The 20120-nt window shown below is 48.5% G+C and overlaps 1 protein-coding gene and 3 non-coding genes across 4 annotated transcripts in view; 3 read left to right on the forward strand and 1 right to left on the reverse strand.

Moving 5' to 3' along the window:
* Positions 1 to 2684: 2684 nt before the first annotated feature.
* Positions 2685 to 2756, forward strand: TRNAC-GCA. Its single transcript has one exon. It is a non-coding gene; the product is annotated as a tRNA-Cys (tRNA).
* Positions 2757 to 3355: 599 nt separating this feature from the next.
* On the forward strand, positions 3356 to 3427 carry TRNAC-GCA. Its single transcript has one exon. It is a non-coding gene; the product is annotated as a tRNA-Cys (tRNA).
* A 344-nt stretch (positions 3428 to 3771) lies between these two features.
* On the forward strand, positions 3772 to 3843 carry TRNAC-GCA. The gene has a single exon. It is a non-coding gene; the product is annotated as a tRNA-Cys (tRNA).
* Positions 3844 to 5490: 1647 nt separating this feature from the next.
* CLN3 (CLN3, battenin) overlaps positions 5491 to 20120 on the reverse strand; it is a 15033-nt gene continuing 403 nt past the window's right edge. The window contains exons 2-14 of the mRNA XM_018559135.1: positions 19690 to 19774; positions 18051 to 18141; positions 15569 to 15648; positions 15006 to 15091; positions 14819 to 14891; positions 13671 to 13814; positions 13381 to 13502; positions 12319 to 12380; positions 11521 to 11589; positions 11379 to 11434; positions 9483 to 9576; positions 5790 to 5936; positions 5491 to 5669 (exon numbers count right to left, since the gene is read on the reverse strand). Of these exons, the coding sequence (XP_018414637.1) occupies positions 5550 to 5669; positions 5790 to 5936; positions 9483 to 9576; positions 11379 to 11434; positions 11521 to 11589; positions 12319 to 12380; positions 13381 to 13502; positions 13671 to 13814; positions 14819 to 14891; positions 15006 to 15091; positions 15569 to 15648; positions 18051 to 18141; positions 19690 to 19774 (1229 nt within the window). The 3' untranslated portion in view covers positions 5491 to 5549. The remainder of the gene's footprint in view (positions 5670 to 5789; positions 5937 to 9482; positions 9577 to 11378; positions 11435 to 11520; positions 11590 to 12318; positions 12381 to 13380; positions 13503 to 13670; positions 13815 to 14818; positions 14892 to 15005; positions 15092 to 15568; positions 15649 to 18050; positions 18142 to 19689; positions 19775 to 20120) is intronic.

Consider the following 20120-nt stretch of genomic DNA (forward strand, 5'->3'; position numbering starts at 1 on the left):
CCCCCCCCCCCCCCCCGGGCTAGAACGACTCCTCCAATATACACACACAATTGTATTAGCAATCAGATTGGGTTCTGCAGTGAAAAATAAAGTTCAAAGAGCTTCCCACAGCACAGCGATACATATTAACCTCTGAGAACTGATTAACAGGAGTATCTGCTGAGCTCCGGGAAGCCGGTTTATGATTTGCTTGCTCTGTACATTCTGTCTAGTCCCAATGTAGCAATTCTTATCCACAAGTCACGCTCCAGAAGGAAATGTATAGAGTTCACATTCTGACCTGAGATGACATATAGCGAATGCAGGGTCTGATGTGATCCACAAGGTGGCGACACTTACTTATTCTTATTGACCATGCATTAAAGCATGGGGTAGGCAACCTTAGCACTCCAGCTGCTGTGAAACTACAAATCTCACCATGGGAGTCATACCTGTGGCTGTCAGAGTCTTGCAATGCCTGACGGGATTTGTAGTTTTACCACAGCTGGAGTGCTAAGGTTGCCTACCCCTGCTCTAAAGCATGGTCAATAGGAATACGTATGTGTCGCCACCTTGTGGATCACATCAGACCCTGCATTCCCTATATGTCATCTCAGGTCAGGATGTGAACTCTATACATACTGTCACCCTGCCACTTGTAAAGAATGACATGCCTATTATAAAAGATGCTTTTCAGTGGCCCGTCTGTTGAAATGCCGCCTCTTTGCTGTTTACCGGCTGCTGCAAGTATTCAGTAGGTTCAATACCTACCCTGTTTCCCAGAAAATAAGACCTACCCCAGAAATAAGACCTAGTACTATTTTTGGGAATTGCTCAAATATAAGACCTACCCCGAAAATAAGACCTAGTTGTGACCATTCACAGGGCCGGTGGTGGCATAAGGGGGAACTTGAAGAGCCGCGGGAGAGGCGGGAGACAATCAGCGGTGCCAATGAAGCCGGCACTAGAGGAAGTGAGGCGGCAGCGGAGGAAGCAGAGCCGCATAAGCCGGTGCCTCTTCTATAGCCGCCGGCTCCCGTCACTGGCGGAGTAATACCAAATGCTTTCCGCCTGTGAGGAATCCATAGTGAAAGCGCGCTTCGCTCATTCTGGCCAGCGATTGGTTACCAAATTGCTCTTGGAAAGGCACGGCGCCCCTGATTGCCCTGATCACCATATTTTTGTACATGAATAAGTGTGGATTGTTGTACATTAAAAAAAAAAAAATAAGACCTACCCCGAAAATAAGACCTAGTGTGTTTTTTTGAGCCCAAAAAAATATAAGACAGTGTCTTATTTTCGGGGGAAACACGGTATATACCCCACTGCATGCAGCGGTTTTTCCACCCGGCTCATATGAAACCGCAGTGGGGGAGCAGGTATCCCACACACTAAATTGGTGGCTTTTAAACAAATGGGCCACCAAAAGGTTATTATAGTTATTGATTCCATGCAGACAGGGTCTCTTTAAATGACAATTTCACTGGTTTGTAGAAGATGGCCGTACATAACCCTGGGAACAGTCCAGATGTCAAAACTGGCTATGGATTATCTCAGAAGGGATGCAGGTGGTCCCGCTCTCATAAGGTCAGACTAAAGAGAATAATGCTTTAGCAGCACATTGGTTGCAGTAATTCCTATCATAATATTCCTTTCCTGTTGCCTATACATGGAAGCATATACAGTAGCGTCGCCCCTTTTAAAAAACCCTTTGAGGAATTGTTAAGAGAACATCACCTCAGGAAAGCCCTGGTAGGGTATAGAGCAGTGGTCGTGCATTTAACTTAGGATCAAGAGCTCCTCGGTTCCTGAAGCGGCGTTGAGCTTGAGTCTTGGTTGCTGCAAGGAAACTGAACCTTCTGTGCACCCATTTAGGAAATGCCTCTACTAGGATTTTTGTTAGGGCATTAGAAGCCCAAGGAGTACAGCTCAGTGGTAGAGCATGTGACTACAGATCAAGAAGTCCCCAGTCCAAGTCCCGGTGTCCCCTCTAATGTTTTACTTGGAGCCGTGCTTGCTCTAGGAGAGCTATGGCTCAGTGGTTTAATACTTTGCTGCAGATCAAATTGCCTTTGGTTGAAGTTCAAGTGAATCCTCGAAGTTAAAGTGACATTAAAGGCTAAAGCCCCCCCCCCCCCACACACACACACAATGCTAATGTAAAGACTTACCTTAAATGATGCCTCTTGATCCGATCCTCTTCTTTCCTGTGGTTTTTAGCTGTCCCTCCAGCGCTGCTGCTGTTCTCCGATCCAGCGCTGACACCTCTGTCCTTGCTGGCACTTCCTGTCCCACGATGTCCCGCGGGTGCACGCTGCTCCATAGACTTACCTTGTGTCTCTCCTCGTCTCCTGGCTGAACATCTGAAGTACGCATACGCCCTGCCCCAAGATCCTTTGCCGCCGCCCGAGAGTTTACAGATGTTAGGCGGGGAGCGCGCGGCGGAGACACAGGTAAGTTTTTTTTATCATTTTGCATATATCTACTGCTTGCTAGCCGTATATATATATATATATATATATATATATGCAAAAACCGCTTTAAGTTTTCATTTGAGGCATGATTGCTGCAAGAAACATAATCCTGGTCCAAACGCAAGTGCCCCCTCAAGTAGATTTGAGTTTCAGCCACTGCTACTGCACCCTTTTCTCCAATTTTCCCCGAATACAGGTGAAAATGACCACCTTAAAATTCTCATCAGCCAGGGGGGTATAGCTCAGTGGTAGAGCATTTGACTGCAGATCAAGAGGTCCCTGGTTCAAATCCAGGTGCCCCCTCATGAAAATCAGTTTTTGAGCCAAGCTTGCTGCCAAAGGACTTTGCCCTTTTTACACCAAGTTCTCTGGAAAGCCTGCGGAAATGAAAAAAATCAGCCTAAAGTTTATAATAAGTCAGGGGGTATAGCTAGGGTTGCCACCTGTCCGGGATTCACCCGGACAGTTCGGGTTTTGAATGCTGTGTCTGGGTTTCATGGCACCAGGAACCCAGACACAAGATGTCAGGTAGGCGGGGGCAACCAAAATTAAGATAGGAGCCACTGAAAATAGTCTCAACTGTGATATTTACATATTAATGGGTGGTGCCTGTTACATATGAATAAGCCATGACTCATTCTCCCCAACAAATATGTCTGCGTGTCGCTAGAGTGTTCGGGTTTCGCTTGAAGTAAAGGTGGCAACCCTAGGTATAGCTGAGCAGTAGAACAAGGTTCCTCTGGTCCAAATGCGAGAACCCCATTAAGTAGGTCTGAGTTTGAGTCACTCTTATTGCAAAGGGACTAGACCTTTCACATAAAATGGCCTTTGGCTTTCAGTCCCACTTGCAGGAAATGAACTAGGCCAGGTGCCCCCTAAAAAATAACCTGAGGGTATCTCAGGGGGGTATAGCTCAGTGGTAGAGCATTTGACTGCAGATCAAGAGGTCCCTGGTTCAAATCCAGGTGCCCCCTCAAATTGCTTTATCGTTGAGTCATGACTATTGCAAGACACATAAATCTCATCCAAATGCCCTCTAATATGATAAAAAGCTTATAGCGTCCGTTTCATATAAAATGGCCTTCAGATTTGAGTCCCACCAGCTGCAAAGGAATATCACCCTTTCACTCCAGTTTTCTCTGGAAAGCAAGCAGGAAAGAAAACAACACCCTAAAGATTAGTGATGGGGTAAAGCTCAGTGGTGGAGCATACAACTGCAGATTGTCCCTGGTCCAAATGTAAGTGCCCCCTCAAGAAGTACTGCACAAGGATCTTTGAAAAGGAAACAGAAAAATAATCAGTCTAAATCTTCAGTTCAGGGGGTATAGCTCAGTGGTAGAGCATTCGACTGCAGATCAAGAGGTCCCTGGTTCAAATCCGGGTGCCCCATCAAGTGACTTTATTTTTGGAGTCATGATTTCTGTAAGAGATGTGAACCTGGTCCAAATCCAAATGCGCCCATAAGTAGGTTTGAGTTTAAGCCTCTCTTGCCGCAAGAGGCTGAGACATGACGTTTTTACTCCAGTTCCTCTGAGAACCAAGAAGGAAAATAAATCAACCTAAACATTATAAGAAGTCAGGGGGTATAGCTCAGTGGTAGAGCATACAAGTGCAGACTGAGAGGTCCCTGGTCCCAATGACCCCTCAAGTAGGTTTGAGTTTGAACCACATAAGGAACTAGGCCACGGGTAGCCAAACTCCGGCCCTCCAGCTGTGGTGAAACTACAAATCCCATGATGCATCCCCCTCTGGGAGTCATGCCCGTAGCTGTGAGAATCTTGCAATGCCATCGGATTTGTAGTTTCACCACAGCTGGAGGGCCGGAGTTTGGCTACCCCTGAACTAAGCGTTTGGCTTGCCATGTTTCTCCACTTCCTCTAAGGAAACCAGCAGAAAAAAAAAATCTTTCAAGCAAACAACGGCCTTCAGATTTCAGCCCCACTTGTTGGAAACGAAGTAGGCCTTGGGCATTGCCCTTTTTCCTCAGTTCCTCTGGATACCAAATGGGGAAAAACAAAAACCTGAGGAACACAGTGTCTCTAGGGGTATAGCACATTGGTGGAGCATTTGACTGGAGAACAAGAAGTCCCTAGATCAAATCCAGATGCCCCGTCAAGTAGGTTTAATCTTGAGTCATGATTACTGCAATAGTTGTAAACCTGGTGCACAGCCAAGTGCCCCCTCAAGAAGGTCTGAGTTTAAGCTACTCTTGCTGCAAAGGGACTAGGCCTTAGGAATTGCCCTTTTACCCCAGATCCTCTATAAAACAAGTGGAGGGATTAAAAGACAACCTCCAGCTGGTGAAAGCTCAGTTCTAAAGCATTCAACTACAGCTTGAGAGGTCCCTGGTTCAGGTTGAGGTGCCCTTCAAGAAGGTCTGAGTGTAAGCTACTCTTCCTGCAAACGGACTAGGCCCTAGGCATTGCCCTTTTACCCCAGGTCCTCTATAAAACAAGTAGAGGAATTAATAAACAACATCCAGCTGGTCATAGCTCAGTGCTAAAGCATCCAACTACTGTTTGAGAGGTTCAAGTCGAGGTGCCCCTCTAGTAGGTTTTATCTTGAGTCTTTGTTGCTGCATGGGATTGTACAACCCCACCAAACAATTTCCAAACACTGCTGACTTTATTCATCCAACCAACATTAACAGAGTCCATCCTGGGACCTCCTCCTTTCCTAGAGTAGGAGGTCCCAGGCAGTAGCTCTTTGTTCATGTTGTTCAGAACAATAAAGTTACATTTTTCTTGGATTTGCATGGTCTGTGGAGCATAGGAGGAGCCACTGCTGGTGTTCAGCACACGATCTTCCATGAGGGTGACAAGTTTCAGGGCTTGGGAGCAGCAGACGTCATACCTTTGCCATAGTTGCAGGACATAGTGAGCGGTAAGTGAATATAGAAATAAGGCAATAATCCACAATTTCAGTATAAAACAATGTATATATTTGTTTATAACCATAAAACATAATTACACCATTCAGAAATCATATAAACATTTTAGCAACTGCAACCCATAGCAGCAAATCGAAGTGGTGTAGCGCAGTGGTAGAGCATTTGCCAGTTTCTACCCAGAATCCTCTGCAGCACGCCAGATGACATCACGGCAGTCCACAGAAGTAGTTATGAACAGGGATGGCCAAGGCCCCGGAGATGGATATTCCCAGAGTGTCCGACACGCAGGCAGCCGCCATGGAGAACTCCTTGTCTTCCGGTTTGCTCTGTGGGAGATGTGAAATCAAACATCAATCAATCATAATGATTAAAAAAAAGAGAGCTGGAATTTGATTGGCTGCTGCAGACAGCGGGTGTTGATGTAGGACAAGGACCTTGGGACTCACCTCTACTGCAATGTTGTTGAATGTGTTGACATACGCGGCACCCCCCAGCAGCCCCTCGAATAGTATAATGGCAAAGATTCCATACAGCGTGAGCTTGGTGAGGAAGAGGTAGGAGACTCCGACCAGGAGGAAGATGGCCAGTCCACACTGAGGAAGAAAAACAGACACATAGGTCATCGGCATCCAGAAACAGGAGAACTGTAATACTAAATCTGGCCATAGACAGACAAGTATGAACGTTCCAACCATCTGATCCAACCATCTGATGGAAGCAATATGTCTGGGGGGGGGGGGCAGTCATGTCTCTGGGGGGGCCAGCAGGAACAGGGATGCCCTATTTTTGGCAAAGCAGGAGGAGCAGGGGATCAATGATGTAACACCAGCAAACCATTGCCAGCAGTATCCTTCCCATCTCCTGATTCCCCCTTGAGTATTCCAGTGTCATCCTCATCCTTGGACTCCCTTGTGTCCATTTTGGAAGGTTTTAGGGACACCGGTGAAACATGCTTTTTCTTTGCCATGCTGCCTTCCCCATCTCCGAGAAGGGGTCATCCCAGGCAATGGGTGCAGTCCCGTCCCCTAATGAGGAGTTGAGTTCAGGACTGGTCTCCTCTGCCGCCTGCTTTCCAGCCAGAGCATCGCAGGTGGCTAAGAGCTCTTCCTGTCTACATGCACTCTATCCAGGAAGGCCGGCTGCACATCATTGCTTTGAACCGGCTTCCTGACAACGATGGACCGTGGCTGCTTGTAGTCTCCACCAGGGGGAGCATGTGACTGAATGACAACCCGGGAGCACAATCAGGAGACGACTGTCTCCTATAGCAGGAAGTGACTGAACAAGGACCGGTATGGCAGGAGCAGCTGTATTTTATTTCCTCTGACGGGTTTAAACATATTGATACATTTGGAAATGACATGTTAAAGCTTATAGAAGATGTTAATGACGGGGGTCTAGATCTACTTTAATTTAGCAGCCTGGCGCTTTTCTATGAAAGGTGTTTTCTTACCTGGAGACACGAAAGGACCCATATATGTCTAATTTTGACACAGCGAACAGACGATCGAGATATAAACACTCCGGCCTGGTACAGCATCTGATACCTGAAAAAGAGACAACCGATGACATGCAGCAAACAAAAGGCAAAAGAAACCTACATAATGTGCAGGAACCCATAGCAACCAATCAGAATTCAGCTTACACTGACCTACCCGCCCCTTGGTTTGTCTGGTTTGCTATCAGTTATTGCATCTTGCCCATTTAGGGCTTTTGATCGCTTCAAATGGGTTTTGCATCCCATACTATGTTGTCTATGGGGATGCAAAACCTGTGAAAAGCAAGTCAAATGCAGGTCATGAGGGGGACGAACGCAGGTCATGAGGGGGACGAACGCAGGTCAGGAGGGGGACGAACGCAGGTCTGGAGGGGGACGAACGCAGGTCTGGAGGGGGACGAACGCAGGTCTGGAGGGGGACGAACGCAGGTCAGGAGGGGGACGAATGCAGGTCAGGAGGGGGATGAATGCAGGTCAGATGCACCTGTCGACAAATTCGGAATGATCTGTGAAGTGTCTTAAACTGATGCCATCCACACAGACCCCTAAGTAGGTGTTAGTGGGAAACTAGACATTGTAGAGAGACAAAGGCAGTGGGCACCATTATGAACAGCCCAGTGTATTATGATTGCTCATTCACTTAGAGCACATGTGTCAAACTAAAACCTGGTGTGCCGAATCCGGCCCACCAAGCCATTTCCTAGACTTCTACTTTCAGATCTAGGTATTAAGTTATTACTACAACCAGTGATAATCAAATGCAGAGGCAATTATGATAAAGATTAGACACATTTATATAGTCTTACAGGCCCTTTGGGGGCAACCATAATGTTGATGAGGCCCACGATTAAATTGAGTTTGACATCCCTGATAGAGGGTGCTACATGTGATGAAGGAGACCTGCACCAGAATCCTGACCTGCTCAGCTTATACCCCAAACCACTATTCTGCTTCCTTGTCGAAGAGAGTTATACCCATTACATAGATGCCAACTGTCCCGGATTTGCCAAGACAGTCCCTCATCTCCGACCTGTGTCCGGGTTATGTTGTGTCCCGGGATCACAGCATCCCCCTTATCCGAGTTACTGAGCATGTGTAGTCATTTTAAAGAAAAATGGTATTAACTGAGGGGATTGCGGCCATAAGAGGCGGTTCCTGCAATATTTGGGGAAGGGGCCATGCCAGAAAGTGGGCATGGTCTGGAAGTGCCTACCAATAAAGTAGGGGTGCCAAGTGTGGGCTTTGGGGGTTCAGGGGACTGTGACTAATTTGTTGATAAGTATGACATTAGAAAATAGATGAAGAGGAGAAAAGAGAAGAGCAGGGAAGGGAATGGGAAATCCCCCCCCCAACAGATACCCTAACTCTTCCCTGCACTAAAAGTTTTTGGCTAAAGTTGGGCTTTAAGACGACCCGCCAATCCCCGCTCTACATATCCGGTAGTATAATAGTAGTATCCAACTTGGGGTGTAATAGAGAAGAGAGAATACAGAAGAATCCTACCACACTCCTTACTGGTCTGTCCCTTGTGGTGGGTGCTGTAGTGACTGCGGACGGCGCCACTTCAGATTCAAGTAGTGAAGTATATCACCAGCACACCGTGGTTAAATCTTCACGAAGTGATCATTTTATTGATGCGCACACATCTTGTCACATAGCAACGTTTAGGGGCCATTCATGAAGGCCTGCCTGATGAAGGGACCCCGAGTGGCCTGGTGTGCTGGTGACATCCTTTACTTATAGAGCCTGCAGAGACTTCACTGTGCACTGTGACATGACTGCCCGAGGGTACAGAAGGTTCCGGATGGGGGTCTAAGAGACTGACTTACCATCTGTACTGCTCCGAGTGGCTCATCGTGATGTGAGGGAAGTAAATTAACTCAAACTAGGAGAAAAAAGGGATAACGAAACATTATTACATGGCATTGATACACTCCTCTCCATCTACCACCCGGGAAACGCCGTACTCACCAAGCCCTGGTTAATGAAGTATTCAGCAAAGTATACCAGAGACAGGGGAACCATATACTTCAGTAGAGACTGTGAGGGACAAAGCAAGAGACTGCATGAGACGCCACCGTACACATATCAATCTCTTCTGTTGTTTCCAACAGTTATTAACCACTTGAATGGAAGAGATACGTCCTAATAAATGTCAACAATGTTTATAGGACACATTTCTTATGTACAGGTCCTCTCCCACCCGTCCACCTGTGGCTATTATCGGCCATTACTGGCAAAAATTACAAAGAATTGCTTTGCATTACACAGCAAGTGAGCCTGCCAAAATACTGCCCCTCCTATCTAAAATGACACTCGTAGATAACCTGCAAGTGTCATTAAGCAAATACAATGAATCATTATATCTACTATGTCATTCATATCCAACAACTGTGAAACACTCTGCCGAACTTTACTTGTACCATATATGACAAGTATTAGACTCAATCAATTTTATTCATAAAAAAACAATATATATGTATGTATATATATATATCTCTATCTATCTATCTAGATAGATAGATAGATAGAGATAGATATATTATATATAGATATATATCTATATCTATATATAATAAATATATATATATATATATATATAAAGCAGCCTGGCGCTTTTCTATGAAAGGTGTTTTCTTACCTGGAGACACGAAAGGACCCATATATGTCTAATTTTGACACAGCGAACAGACGATCGAGATATAAACACTCCGGCCTGGTACAGCATCTGATACCTGAAAAAGAGACAACCGATGACATGCAGCAAACAAAAGGCAAAAGAAACCTACATAATGTGCAGGAACCCATAGCAACCAATCAGAATTCAGCTTACACTGACCTACCCGCCCCTTGGTTTGTCTGGTTTGCTATCAGTTATTGCATCTTGCCCATTTAGGGCTTTTGATCGCTTCAAATGGGTTTTGGATCCCATACTATGTTGTCTATGGGGATGCAAAACCTGTGAAAAGCAAGTCAAATGCAGGTCATGAGGGGGACGAACGCAGGTCATGAGGGGGACGAACGCAGGTCAGGAGGGGGACGAACGCAGGTCTGGAGGGGGACGAACGCAGGTCTGGAGGGGGACGAACGCAGGTCTGGAGGGGGACGAACGCAGGTCAGGAGGGGGACGAATGCAGGTCAGGAGGGGGACGAATGCAGGTCAGGAGGGGGATGAATGCAGGTCAGATGCACCTGTCGACAAATTCGGAATGATCTGTGAAGTGTCTTAAACTGATGCCATCCACACAGACCCCTAAGTAGGTGTTAGTGGGAAACTAGACATTGTAGAGAGACAAAGGCAGTGGGCACCATTATGAACAGCCCAGTGTATTATGATTGCTCATTCACTTAGAGCACATGTGTCAAACTAAAACCTGGTGTGCCGAATCCGGCCCACCAAGCCATTTCCTAGACTTCTACTTTCAGATCTAGGTATTAAGTTATTACTACAACCAGTGATAATCAAATGCAGAGGCAATTATGATAAAGATTAGACACATTTATATAGTCTTACAGGCCCTTTGGGGGCAACCATAATGTTGATGAGGCCCACGATTAAATTGAGTTTGACATCCCTGATAGAGGGTGCTACATGTGATGAAGGAGACCTGCACCAGAATCCTGACCTGCTCAGCTTATACCCCAAACCACTATTCTGCTTCCTTGTCGAAGAGAGTTATACCCATTACATAGATGCCAACTGTCCCGGATTTGCCAAGACAGTCCCTCATCTCCGACCTGTGTCCGGGTTATGTTGTGTCCCGGGATCACAGCATCCCCCTTATCCGAGTTACTGAGCATGTGTAGTCATTTTAAAGAAAAATGGTATTAACTGAGGGGATTGCGGCCATAAGAGGCGGTTCCTGCAATATTTGGGGAAGGGGCCATGCCAGAAAGTGGGCATGGTCTGGAAGTGCCTACCAATAAAGTAGGGGTGCCAAGTGTGGGCTTTGGGGGTTCAGGGGACTGTGACTAATTTGTTGATAAGTATGACATTAGAAAATAGATGAAGAGGAGAAAAGAGAAGAGCAGGGAAGGGAATGGGAAATCCCCCCCCCAACAGATACCCTAACTCTTCCCTGCACTAAAAGTTTTTGGCTAAAGTTGGGCTTTAAGACGACCCGCCAATCCCCGCTCTACATATCCGGTAGTATAATAGTAGTATCCAACTTGGGGTGTAATAGAGAAGAGAGAATACAGAAGAATCCTACCACACTCCTTACTGGTCTGTCCCTTGTGGTGGGTGCTGTAGTGACTGCGGACGGCGCCACTTCAGATTCAAGTAGTGAAGTATATCACCAGCACACCGTGGTTAAATCTTCACGAAGTGATCATTTTATTGATGCGCACACATCTTGTCACATAGCAACGTTTAGGGGCCATTCATGAAGGCCTGCCTGATGAAGGGACCCCGAGTGGCCTGGTGTGCTGGTGACATCCTTTACTTATAGAGCCTGCAGAGACTTCACTGTGCACTGTGACATGACTGCCCGAGGGTACAGAAGGTTCCGGATGGGGGTCTAAGAGACTGACTTACCATCTGTACTGCTCCGAGTGGCTCATCGTGATGTGAGGGAAGTAAATTAACTCAAACTAGGAGAAAAAAGGGATAACGAAACATTATTACATGGCATTGATACACTCCTCTCCATCTACCACCCGGGAAACGCCGTACTCACCAAGCCCTGGTTAATGAAGTATTCAGCAAAGTATACCAGAGACAGGGGAACCATATACTTCAGTAGAGACTGTGAGGGACAAAGCAAGAGACTGCATGAGACGCCACCGTACACATATCAATCTCTTCTGTTGTTTCCAACAGTTATTAACCACTTGAATGGAAGAGATACGTCCTAATAAATGTCAACAATGTTTATAGGACACATTTCTTATGTACAGGTCCTCTCCCACCCGTCCACCTGTGGCTATTATCGGCCATTACTGGCAAAAATTACAAAGAATTGCTTTGCATTACACAGCAAGTGAGCCTGCCAAAATACTGCCCCTCCTATCTAAAATGACACTCGTAGATAACCTGCAAGTGTCATTAAGCAAATACAATGAATCATTATATCTACTATGTCATTCATATCCAACAACTGTGAAACACTCTGCCGAACTTTACTTGTACCATATATGACAAGTATTAGACTCAATCAATTTTATTCATAAAAAAACAATATATATGTATGTATATATATATATCTCTATCTATCTATCTAGATAGATAGATAGATAGAGATAGATATATTATATATAGATATATATCTATATAAGAATGGCTATGTGGCAGGTGAGGTGGGGGATGTACCTGCCCATGCTCTGGGGGATTCTCTACCCACCTAAACACCTAAATGTGTGCTGTACACAATGAAAGGGTTTATTACTCCAGGTAGTATTTTCAGAAGGAGTGGCCCGCCTTCACATTCACACAGTATAGGGTCACCTTTAATACTCTTACATCATCTTTGTCTCACCTTAATGATTTGCCACTTCTGATAAAGCGTCAGATGAGGACTGGATGGCGTCAGATGAGGATCTAGAAGAATACAGCAACAGTCACCCAATCAAAACTCATCATTACAGATCAGTCATGGTCACTTTTAGTGTTGAAAAAAACTGATCAAAGTGATAAGTTTACTATGAAGAGATGTGCCAGGGTTGTGTCAGTGTTCTACGTGTAGTAATTAGTGAGTGGCTATTATGCCCGATATGACGGAGCCACCCCTCGTCCAATTAGAGAACACTTAGTATTTATTAAGAAGAATACTAGGCGTCCTGTGAATGGCCGCTGTGCTGAGCGAGAGACCCGCTGTGTTTAAACAGCGCAGAGGAAGCTGCTTAGCACAGCGGCTGTTCCTGGACCCGGAGGATCGCTGTGGATATTACAATGTATTACACGATCACATTGACCATTCCAGGGATCATTTATATACAATCTCTTGGATGTCTTGTACCGGTGGATGTTTTTTGTACAGTTCTATATAACCTCTACAGCAGTGGTTCTCAACCTTTCTAGGACCGGGACCCCTTGGTAACATTTGCCAAGTTGTGGTGACCCCCAACCGTAAAATGTAGGGATGCACCAATACTAGTATTTATGTGGGCTCTCAGGAGGCTATGCGGGCTCTCAAGCAGCTAGTGGGAATCTCTGGTGGCGGCCAGTGCAGGCTCTGTGGTGCCCAGTGTGGCTCTTTGGTGATCGAGCACTCCTGCCTGCTCCCCTCTCTCAGATCCCCTCCGGGCGCCGCTGTTGCAGCGCCATCTAGGAGAACTGACACCGCTGTGCTAGGAGGAGGCTAAGAAGTATTTTACCTAGCAAGGCACATGGCGACCCCCTCAACTGTGGCTTGCGACCCACAGGTTGAGAACCACTGCTCTACAGGCTATAGAGTCCAGAAAGACAGACACGACTCCCACTAATAATCCTTCCACGGTTAAAGCTGAACTCCTAGCTTAAAAAGATGTCCTATCACTGTGGTGTGTACAGGACAGGAAGTTTTGCCTTTAATCATACAGTTCCAGCGTGCAAAGAGTACCTGTCTGCCGGGGGGCGGAGTCATTCAGCAGAGGTTGCCGGTGAGCAGGAAGGGTGCTACTGCGTCCTTCAGGTAACTTCCAACGAGGGAGTGAGGACGGGGGGAGTAAGAGGATAAAATAACTGAAACAGAGGAGATCAGGACACGTGTCAGTTTTATTTTACCTCGAGGCATCCCGCAACAGTTTCTTTAGATATTTTGAAGATTTAATAAGACGTAATCCAAAATGTCATTTAAATGAAACTAATGCAATGAATTCGCACTGGAGGTGTCGCAATTCCGGTACTCACCTTATCAGGAGCAGAGTGGGGATAATAAGCATGACCAGCAGGGAGTTCCGGGGGGACAGACCGGCCACTGTGAGTCCCAGATAGGAGAGCGCGCCCAGGATACCGGCTCCACCCGTCCCAGAGGACCAATATGACACCACGTCACTGACAGGAGGACACAAGGGCCAATCAAAAGAGAGGCAGGAAGAGAAAAAAAACATGTACATTATGTGTTTATAGGGAACTTGGGTCGTCTGAAGGTAGAGTAACTAAAGTAACTTCACCATGCAGAGGCGGAGTCCGGAGTACTTTTTCGGCACTGCCTTGTCAGCCGGAGGTTGCTGTGTCCAGCTCCCAACAGCTAAGGCATGTGTGCCAGGGTGGGCACACCATGTAACATGGCATGCGCATAGCCTCATGCTGGCCCACCAGAGGACAGAAGGGTCATTCGGTGGGCCCCTGCTCTGTACAAATACAGCACCACTGATGTTGGGTGTAACACAGCTCACTAGGCTGCCAATCACAAAGACTGAGCCCCCAGCCCACCCACCTCCATAATGTTTCAGAAAGACCTGCCTGACGTTGACCTTTAGGTCCCGGCCCTCCTCCCAGTACTAGCATAGGCCAGCCTATGGCCGGGGACACCATGTGAAGAAGCCGGTCACAACTACCTCTTCCTCCTTCTAGTGGAACTGCCAGCTGCACCAGATGTTAATGTAAAACTACTAATTATCTGTTGGTGCAGGAATGGGGGCTGATCTGAGGGGTGACGGTGCAGGAATGGGGGCTGATCTGAGGGGTGACCGTGCAGGAATGGGGGCTGATCTGAGGGGTGACGGTGCAGGAATGGGGGCTGATCTGAGGGGTGAAGGTGCAGGAATTGGGGTGATCTGAGGGGTGAAGGTGCAGGAATTGGGGCTGATCTGAGGGGTGAAGGTGCAGGAATTGGGGTGAGCTGAGGGGTGAAGGTGCAGGAATTGGGGGTGGGCAGAGGGGTGAAGGTGCAGGAATTGGGATGATCTGAGGGGTGAAGGTGCAGGAATTGGGATGATCTGAGGGGTGCAGGAATTGGGGAGATCTGAGGGGTGCAGGAAATGGGGCTGGTCTGAGATATAGCAATGCATTTCTACGTTACTAAATAAGTGACGTAGCACGGTTGAGTTAGTTACCTGTAGAAGAAAGCGGTGAGGCTGAGGAAGGTGATCTCACCCAATCCGGAGGACACGCTGGCAAACACCACACCTGGGGGAGAGGGGGGGCATTAAATTGGAACAAAAATAAATAAATTGTCCAAGCACGGAGCAGACATGGGCTATGAGAGTGAACATTGTATACATGGAGACCACGGATACTCACCCAGCAGGCTCACTGCTATGTCTGTGGAGAAGGAGACGATCAGGAAGCTGCTGGCCGCGGTGATGATACACACAATGACCCTGTAACTGAGAGACGGGGGAGACATCCATGACACAACACCAGAGAGAAGGATGTGCCGGCACAATGGTCAGCTCCGCCTCCTTGTAACATTGGGATCAATCCCACCTACAGCTCTCTCTGCTCGGAGGCTACCCGGCCCCGGACTTCATTTCCTGTCATTTATCTGTGACTATTGTACGACATTAGAGTGTAAGCTCCTCTGGTGCATATTGATAGGACTGCCTCAGTGCTCTCTGTACAGCACTACAGTATATGTGCTGTATAAATGTATAGTAATGATGTGTCTGTGGAGGGGACATTAGAGTGTAAGCTCCTCTGTACAGAGACTGATGCGACTGTGGGGGGACATTAGAGTGTAAGCTCCTCTGTACAGAGACTGATGTGACTGGCTCAGTGTTCTCTGTACAGCGCTGCGGTATATGTCAGAGCTATATCCATGTACAGCGCTGAGGGATATGGAAATAACATAAAATGTGACTTACTTGTAAGGAATCTGCTCTATGTAGAGCGGGGCGGTGAATTTAATGACCAATGTGGGCAAAATGTCAGCCAGGAGGACGGCCTGCGAGAGAGAAAGAGGAGAATAAGAGAGAGGAGATAAAGGTGAGAGAGAGTGTGGGAGCGGAGAGGGAGAGAGCAGAGAAAGGGAGAGAGCAGAGGAGAGGGAGAGAGCAGAGGAGGGGGAGAGAGCAGAGAAAGGGAGAGAGCAGAGGAGAGGGAGAGAGCAGAGGAGGGGGAGAGAGCAGAGAAAGGGAGAGAGCAGAGGAGAGGGAGAGAGCAGAGGAGGGGGAGAGAGCAGAGAAAGGGAGAGAGCAGAGGAGAGGGAGAGAGCAGAGGAGGGGGAGAGAGCAGAGAAAGGGAGAGAGCAGAGGAGAGGGAGAGAGCAGAGGAGGGGGAGAGAGCAGAGAAAGGGAGAGAGCAGAGGAGAGGGAGAGAGCAGAGGAGGGGGAGAGAGCAGAGAAAGGGAGAGAGCAGAGGAGAGGGAGAGAGCAGAGGAGGGGGAGAGAGCAGAGAAAGGGAGAGAGCAGAGGAGAGGGAGAGAGCAGAGGAGGGGGAGAGAGCAGAGAAAGGGAGAGAGCAGAGGAGAGGGAGAGAGCAGAGGAGGGGGAGAGAGCAGAGAAAGGGAGAGAGCAGAGGAGAGGGAGAGAGCAGAGGAGGGGGAGAGAGCAGAGAAAGGGAGAGAGCAGAGGAGAGGGAGAGAGCAGAGGAGGGGGAGAGAGCAGAGAAAGGGAGAGAGCAGAGGAGAGGGAGAGAGCAGAGGAGGGGGAGAGAGCAGAGAAAGGGAGAGAGCAGAGGAGAGGGAGAGAGCAGAGGAGGGGGAGAGAGCAGAGAAAGGGAGAGAGCAGAGGAGAGGGAGAGAGCAGAGGAGGGGGAGAGAGCAGAGAAAGGGAGAGAGCAGAGGAGAGGGAGAGAGCAGAGGAGGGGGAGAGAGCAGAGAAAGGGAGAGAGCAGAGGAGAGGGAGAGAGCAGAGGAGGGGGAGAGAGCAGAGAAAGGGAGAGAGCAGAGGAGAGGGAGAGAGCAGAGGAGGGGGAGAGAGCAGAGAAAGGGAGAGAGCAGAGGAGAGGGAGAGAGCAGAGGAGGGGGAGAGAGCAGAGAAAGGGAGAGAGCAGAGGAGAGGGAGAGAGCAGAGGAGGGGGAGAGAGCAGAGAAAGGGAGAGAGCAGAGGAGAGGGAGAGAGCAGAGGAGGGGGAGAGAGCAGAGAAAGGGAGAGAGCAGAGGAGAGGGAGAGAGCAGAGGAGGGGGAGAGAGCAGAGAAAGGGAGAGAGCAGAGGAGAGGGAGAGAGCAGAGGAGGGGGAGAGAGCAGAGAAAGGGAGAGAGCAGAGGAGAGGGAGAGAGCAGAGGAGGGGGAGAGAGCAGAGAAAGGGAGAGAGCAGAGGAGAGGGAGAGAGCAGAGGAGGGGGAGAGAGCAGAGAAAGGGAGAGAGCAGAGGAGAGGGAGAGAGCAGAGGAGGGGGAGAGAGCAGAGAAAGGGAGAGAGCAGAGGAGAGGGAGAGAGCAGAGGAGGGGGAGAGAGCAGAGAAAGGGAGAGAGCAGAGGAGAGGGAGAGAGCAGAGGAGGGGGAGAGAGCAGAGAAAGGGAGAGAGCAGAGGAGAGGGAGAGAGCAGAGGAGGGGGAGAGAGCAGAGAAAGGGAGAGAGCAGAGGAGAGGGAGAGAGCAGAGGAGGGGGAGAGAGCAGAGAAAGGGAGAGAGCAGAGGAGAGGGAGAGAGCAGAGGAGGGGGAGAGAGCAGAGAAAGGGAGAGAGCAGAGGAGAGGGAGAGAGCAGAGGAGAGGGAGAGAGCAGAGGAGAGGGAGAGAGCAGAGAGAGAGGGAGAGAGCAGAGAGAGGGAGAGAGCAGAGGAGTGGGAGGAGAGAGGGAGGAGAGCAGAGAAATGATACAAATAGACAGAGAGTGTCAGAGAAAGAGACGGAGGAATAATTCATCTTATGATCAGACAATAGTTGGTCTCAGACAGGAAGTCGGGCAGGAAGTTGGGGGAATACATACAGCGGTGGACATCTGATTGCAGTCATACCGGCTGCTGGAATTGGTAACATTCACCTAGAATAAAAAGAGAATTGACATCAATGAAAACATCACCAGTTACATTCCCCTCCATATATCAGCAGAACTCCCACATGTGACGCTGAGCCTCCATGACTGAAAGAACTGAAATCCAATGAATGAAAGGGGCGGGGCCAGAGACAGTCTGACTGGGAAGGAAAGTGCTAAATGATGCTGGATGCCCTCCAGCCAGGAAATGAGGCGGAGCTCTATCTGACTTGCTGCAGCTTCTAATGTACAATGTGGGAAGCTCCCAGTGTGCAGTGACATCAGAGGAAGAGAGGAGGAGCCGGTACAACTGTGCAAGACTGAAGGGGAGGACGGAGGAACTTGCTAGAACACATGACTGGACTCTGATTGGTCCCCATGGTCGGCTTTGACTGATGCATTGTGAGTGGACTCTGCCCCGGGATCACTCACCGTCGAGGTCTCGTTGGTCTCTGTCCGGAGGATGTCATGGGCTGCACTCAGCATCACCACGTAGGCAAAGTTATTACACAGACCCAGCAACCTGCGAGACAATGAAGGACGAGACGCAGCAACGTAAGAATGTCACAGACACACAACGAGCTTCTACCTGACACAAGAAACCTCCAAATAATTTTCACATGACGTGAACCTGATAATAAGAAATACTAAGACGACCTCCTCTTATGGCCACTAGATGGTGCTGAAGAGCATTACAAATAGATACCTCACTCCTATGCTCGTCAGCGCCATCTAGTGGTCCTAATGTGGTATTACATCGCAATACATTCGATGTATTCGATGAAAATACACTAAGAACATTCGTTTTTGCCTCTATTCGCACAGAACGAATGTTCACAGATATCTGCAGAGTGAAAGGCCCTGCAAACTGTTAATTAATGGACCGCAATGGCAATAACCATTAATTGTAAAGCGCTGAGCAAACCGTTGGCACTATATAAATCCTGTATAATAATAATAAAGCCCAACTCCAGGTGTACACTTATAAGCCCCCCCCCCATCCCCAAATCCATACTTTAAGAAGTTTCCAGCATGCATTCACCAAAACCTAATGTAACACCTTTCCTGCTCCTCTCTGCACCAGCCTATCCAGTGAGGCCGCCAGTCCATCTGTTGGCCAATAGGAAGCTGTAGAGGGTGGCAGGAGGCGGGTCAGAAATGTGATTTGTTCGTTATATGGATCTGGGTTGCAGTGAGGATGCTGTAGGGATCGGAGCTGTTTGCTGTAAAGATCAGGGACAGATTTGGGGGTGGGGGGCACCCCTCTAAGACATGGGTAGGCAACTCCAGTCCTCCAGCTGTTGTGGAACTACAAGTCCCATGAGGTATTGCAAGACTGACAGTTACAGGTAGGGATGCACCGATACCAATACTAGTATCGGCTCCGTGCTCATTCGCCGGGAAGCTGGCTCCATGCTGATTGGCTGGAGAGCCTGCTTTCCAGCCAATCAGTATCGAGCCGGCTGTTCAGCCGGCTTGATGCTGATTGGCTTGGAAACCGGTTTCCTGGCCAACCAGCATTGAACTGGCCAAACAGCAATAAGCCGACTTCCCGGTCAATCAGGAAGCTGGGAGGCTGGTCATTACTCACCTCCCGGCTTTCTGATTGGTCGGGAAGCCGGCTCCATGCTGATTGGCTGGGAAGCCGGCTCCCTAGCCAATCAGCATTGAGCCGGCCAAAGAACATGGAGCCAGATTGCCCGGGAAGTCGGCTCCATGGCAGCAGAAGCACTGGTATCGGTACTCGGTATCGGCGAGTACTGAAAGCAAAATATCGGTACTCGTACTTGATACCGAAAAATCGGTATTGGTGCATCCCTAGTTTCAGGCATCACTCCCAGAGGCAGAGGGATGATGGGATTTGTAGTTAAAGCACAGCTGGAGGGTTGCCCACCCCCGCTCTAAGGTGATAAGATTCCCACATTCCTTCTTAAAGGTACAGTGACACAGGGGAAATCCACTCTTGCCCAGGGCACCCGCATGCATCCAGCAAAGGCAGAATAAAAGGGCACCTGTCCTTCTAAGGGTTTGATGGGGGACAGTCAGATGCTTCATCCCCCCTCTTACTTACCAGAACGCTGCCAAGTTCCTGCAGAGGGATCCAGCCTCGGCCCGTGGTGCCTCCGGTCCGTCTTTCACTTCCTCCTCAGCGTCCTCTATAACATAGGACAGGGAAGATCTATTAGAAGCCTGCCTAGGAGAAGCTCAGGTTCACTGTAGAGGGGGGTTGCCCTTTAATTAACCCCTCATCGTCCGGAGTGCAGTGTGCAATACCTTTCTCTCCGCTCCAGCGATATTCATTGTGCAGCCTTAGCAATGCCAACCTCCAGGCTGTGTCCTCCTCCTCGTTTCCCATTCATTCCTATGGGTGAGCCGAACTCTGCTGGACACAGTCATAGCCCACCATGGGTACGGCTCTCTCATAGGAATGAATGGGCAGCAAGAAGTGGACCCGGTAGGGGTGCAGTGGGGGGGGGGGGGAAAAAGTTACAACAGTTGAGT

Source organism: Nanorana parkeri, unplaced genomic scaffold (assembly GCF_000935625.1).
Source record: "Nanorana parkeri isolate BGI_ZX_2015 unplaced genomic scaffold, ASM93562v1 scaffold379, whole genome shotgun sequence".
NCBI classification, from domain to species: Eukaryota; Metazoa; Chordata; class Amphibia; order Anura; family Dicroglossidae; genus Nanorana; species Nanorana parkeri.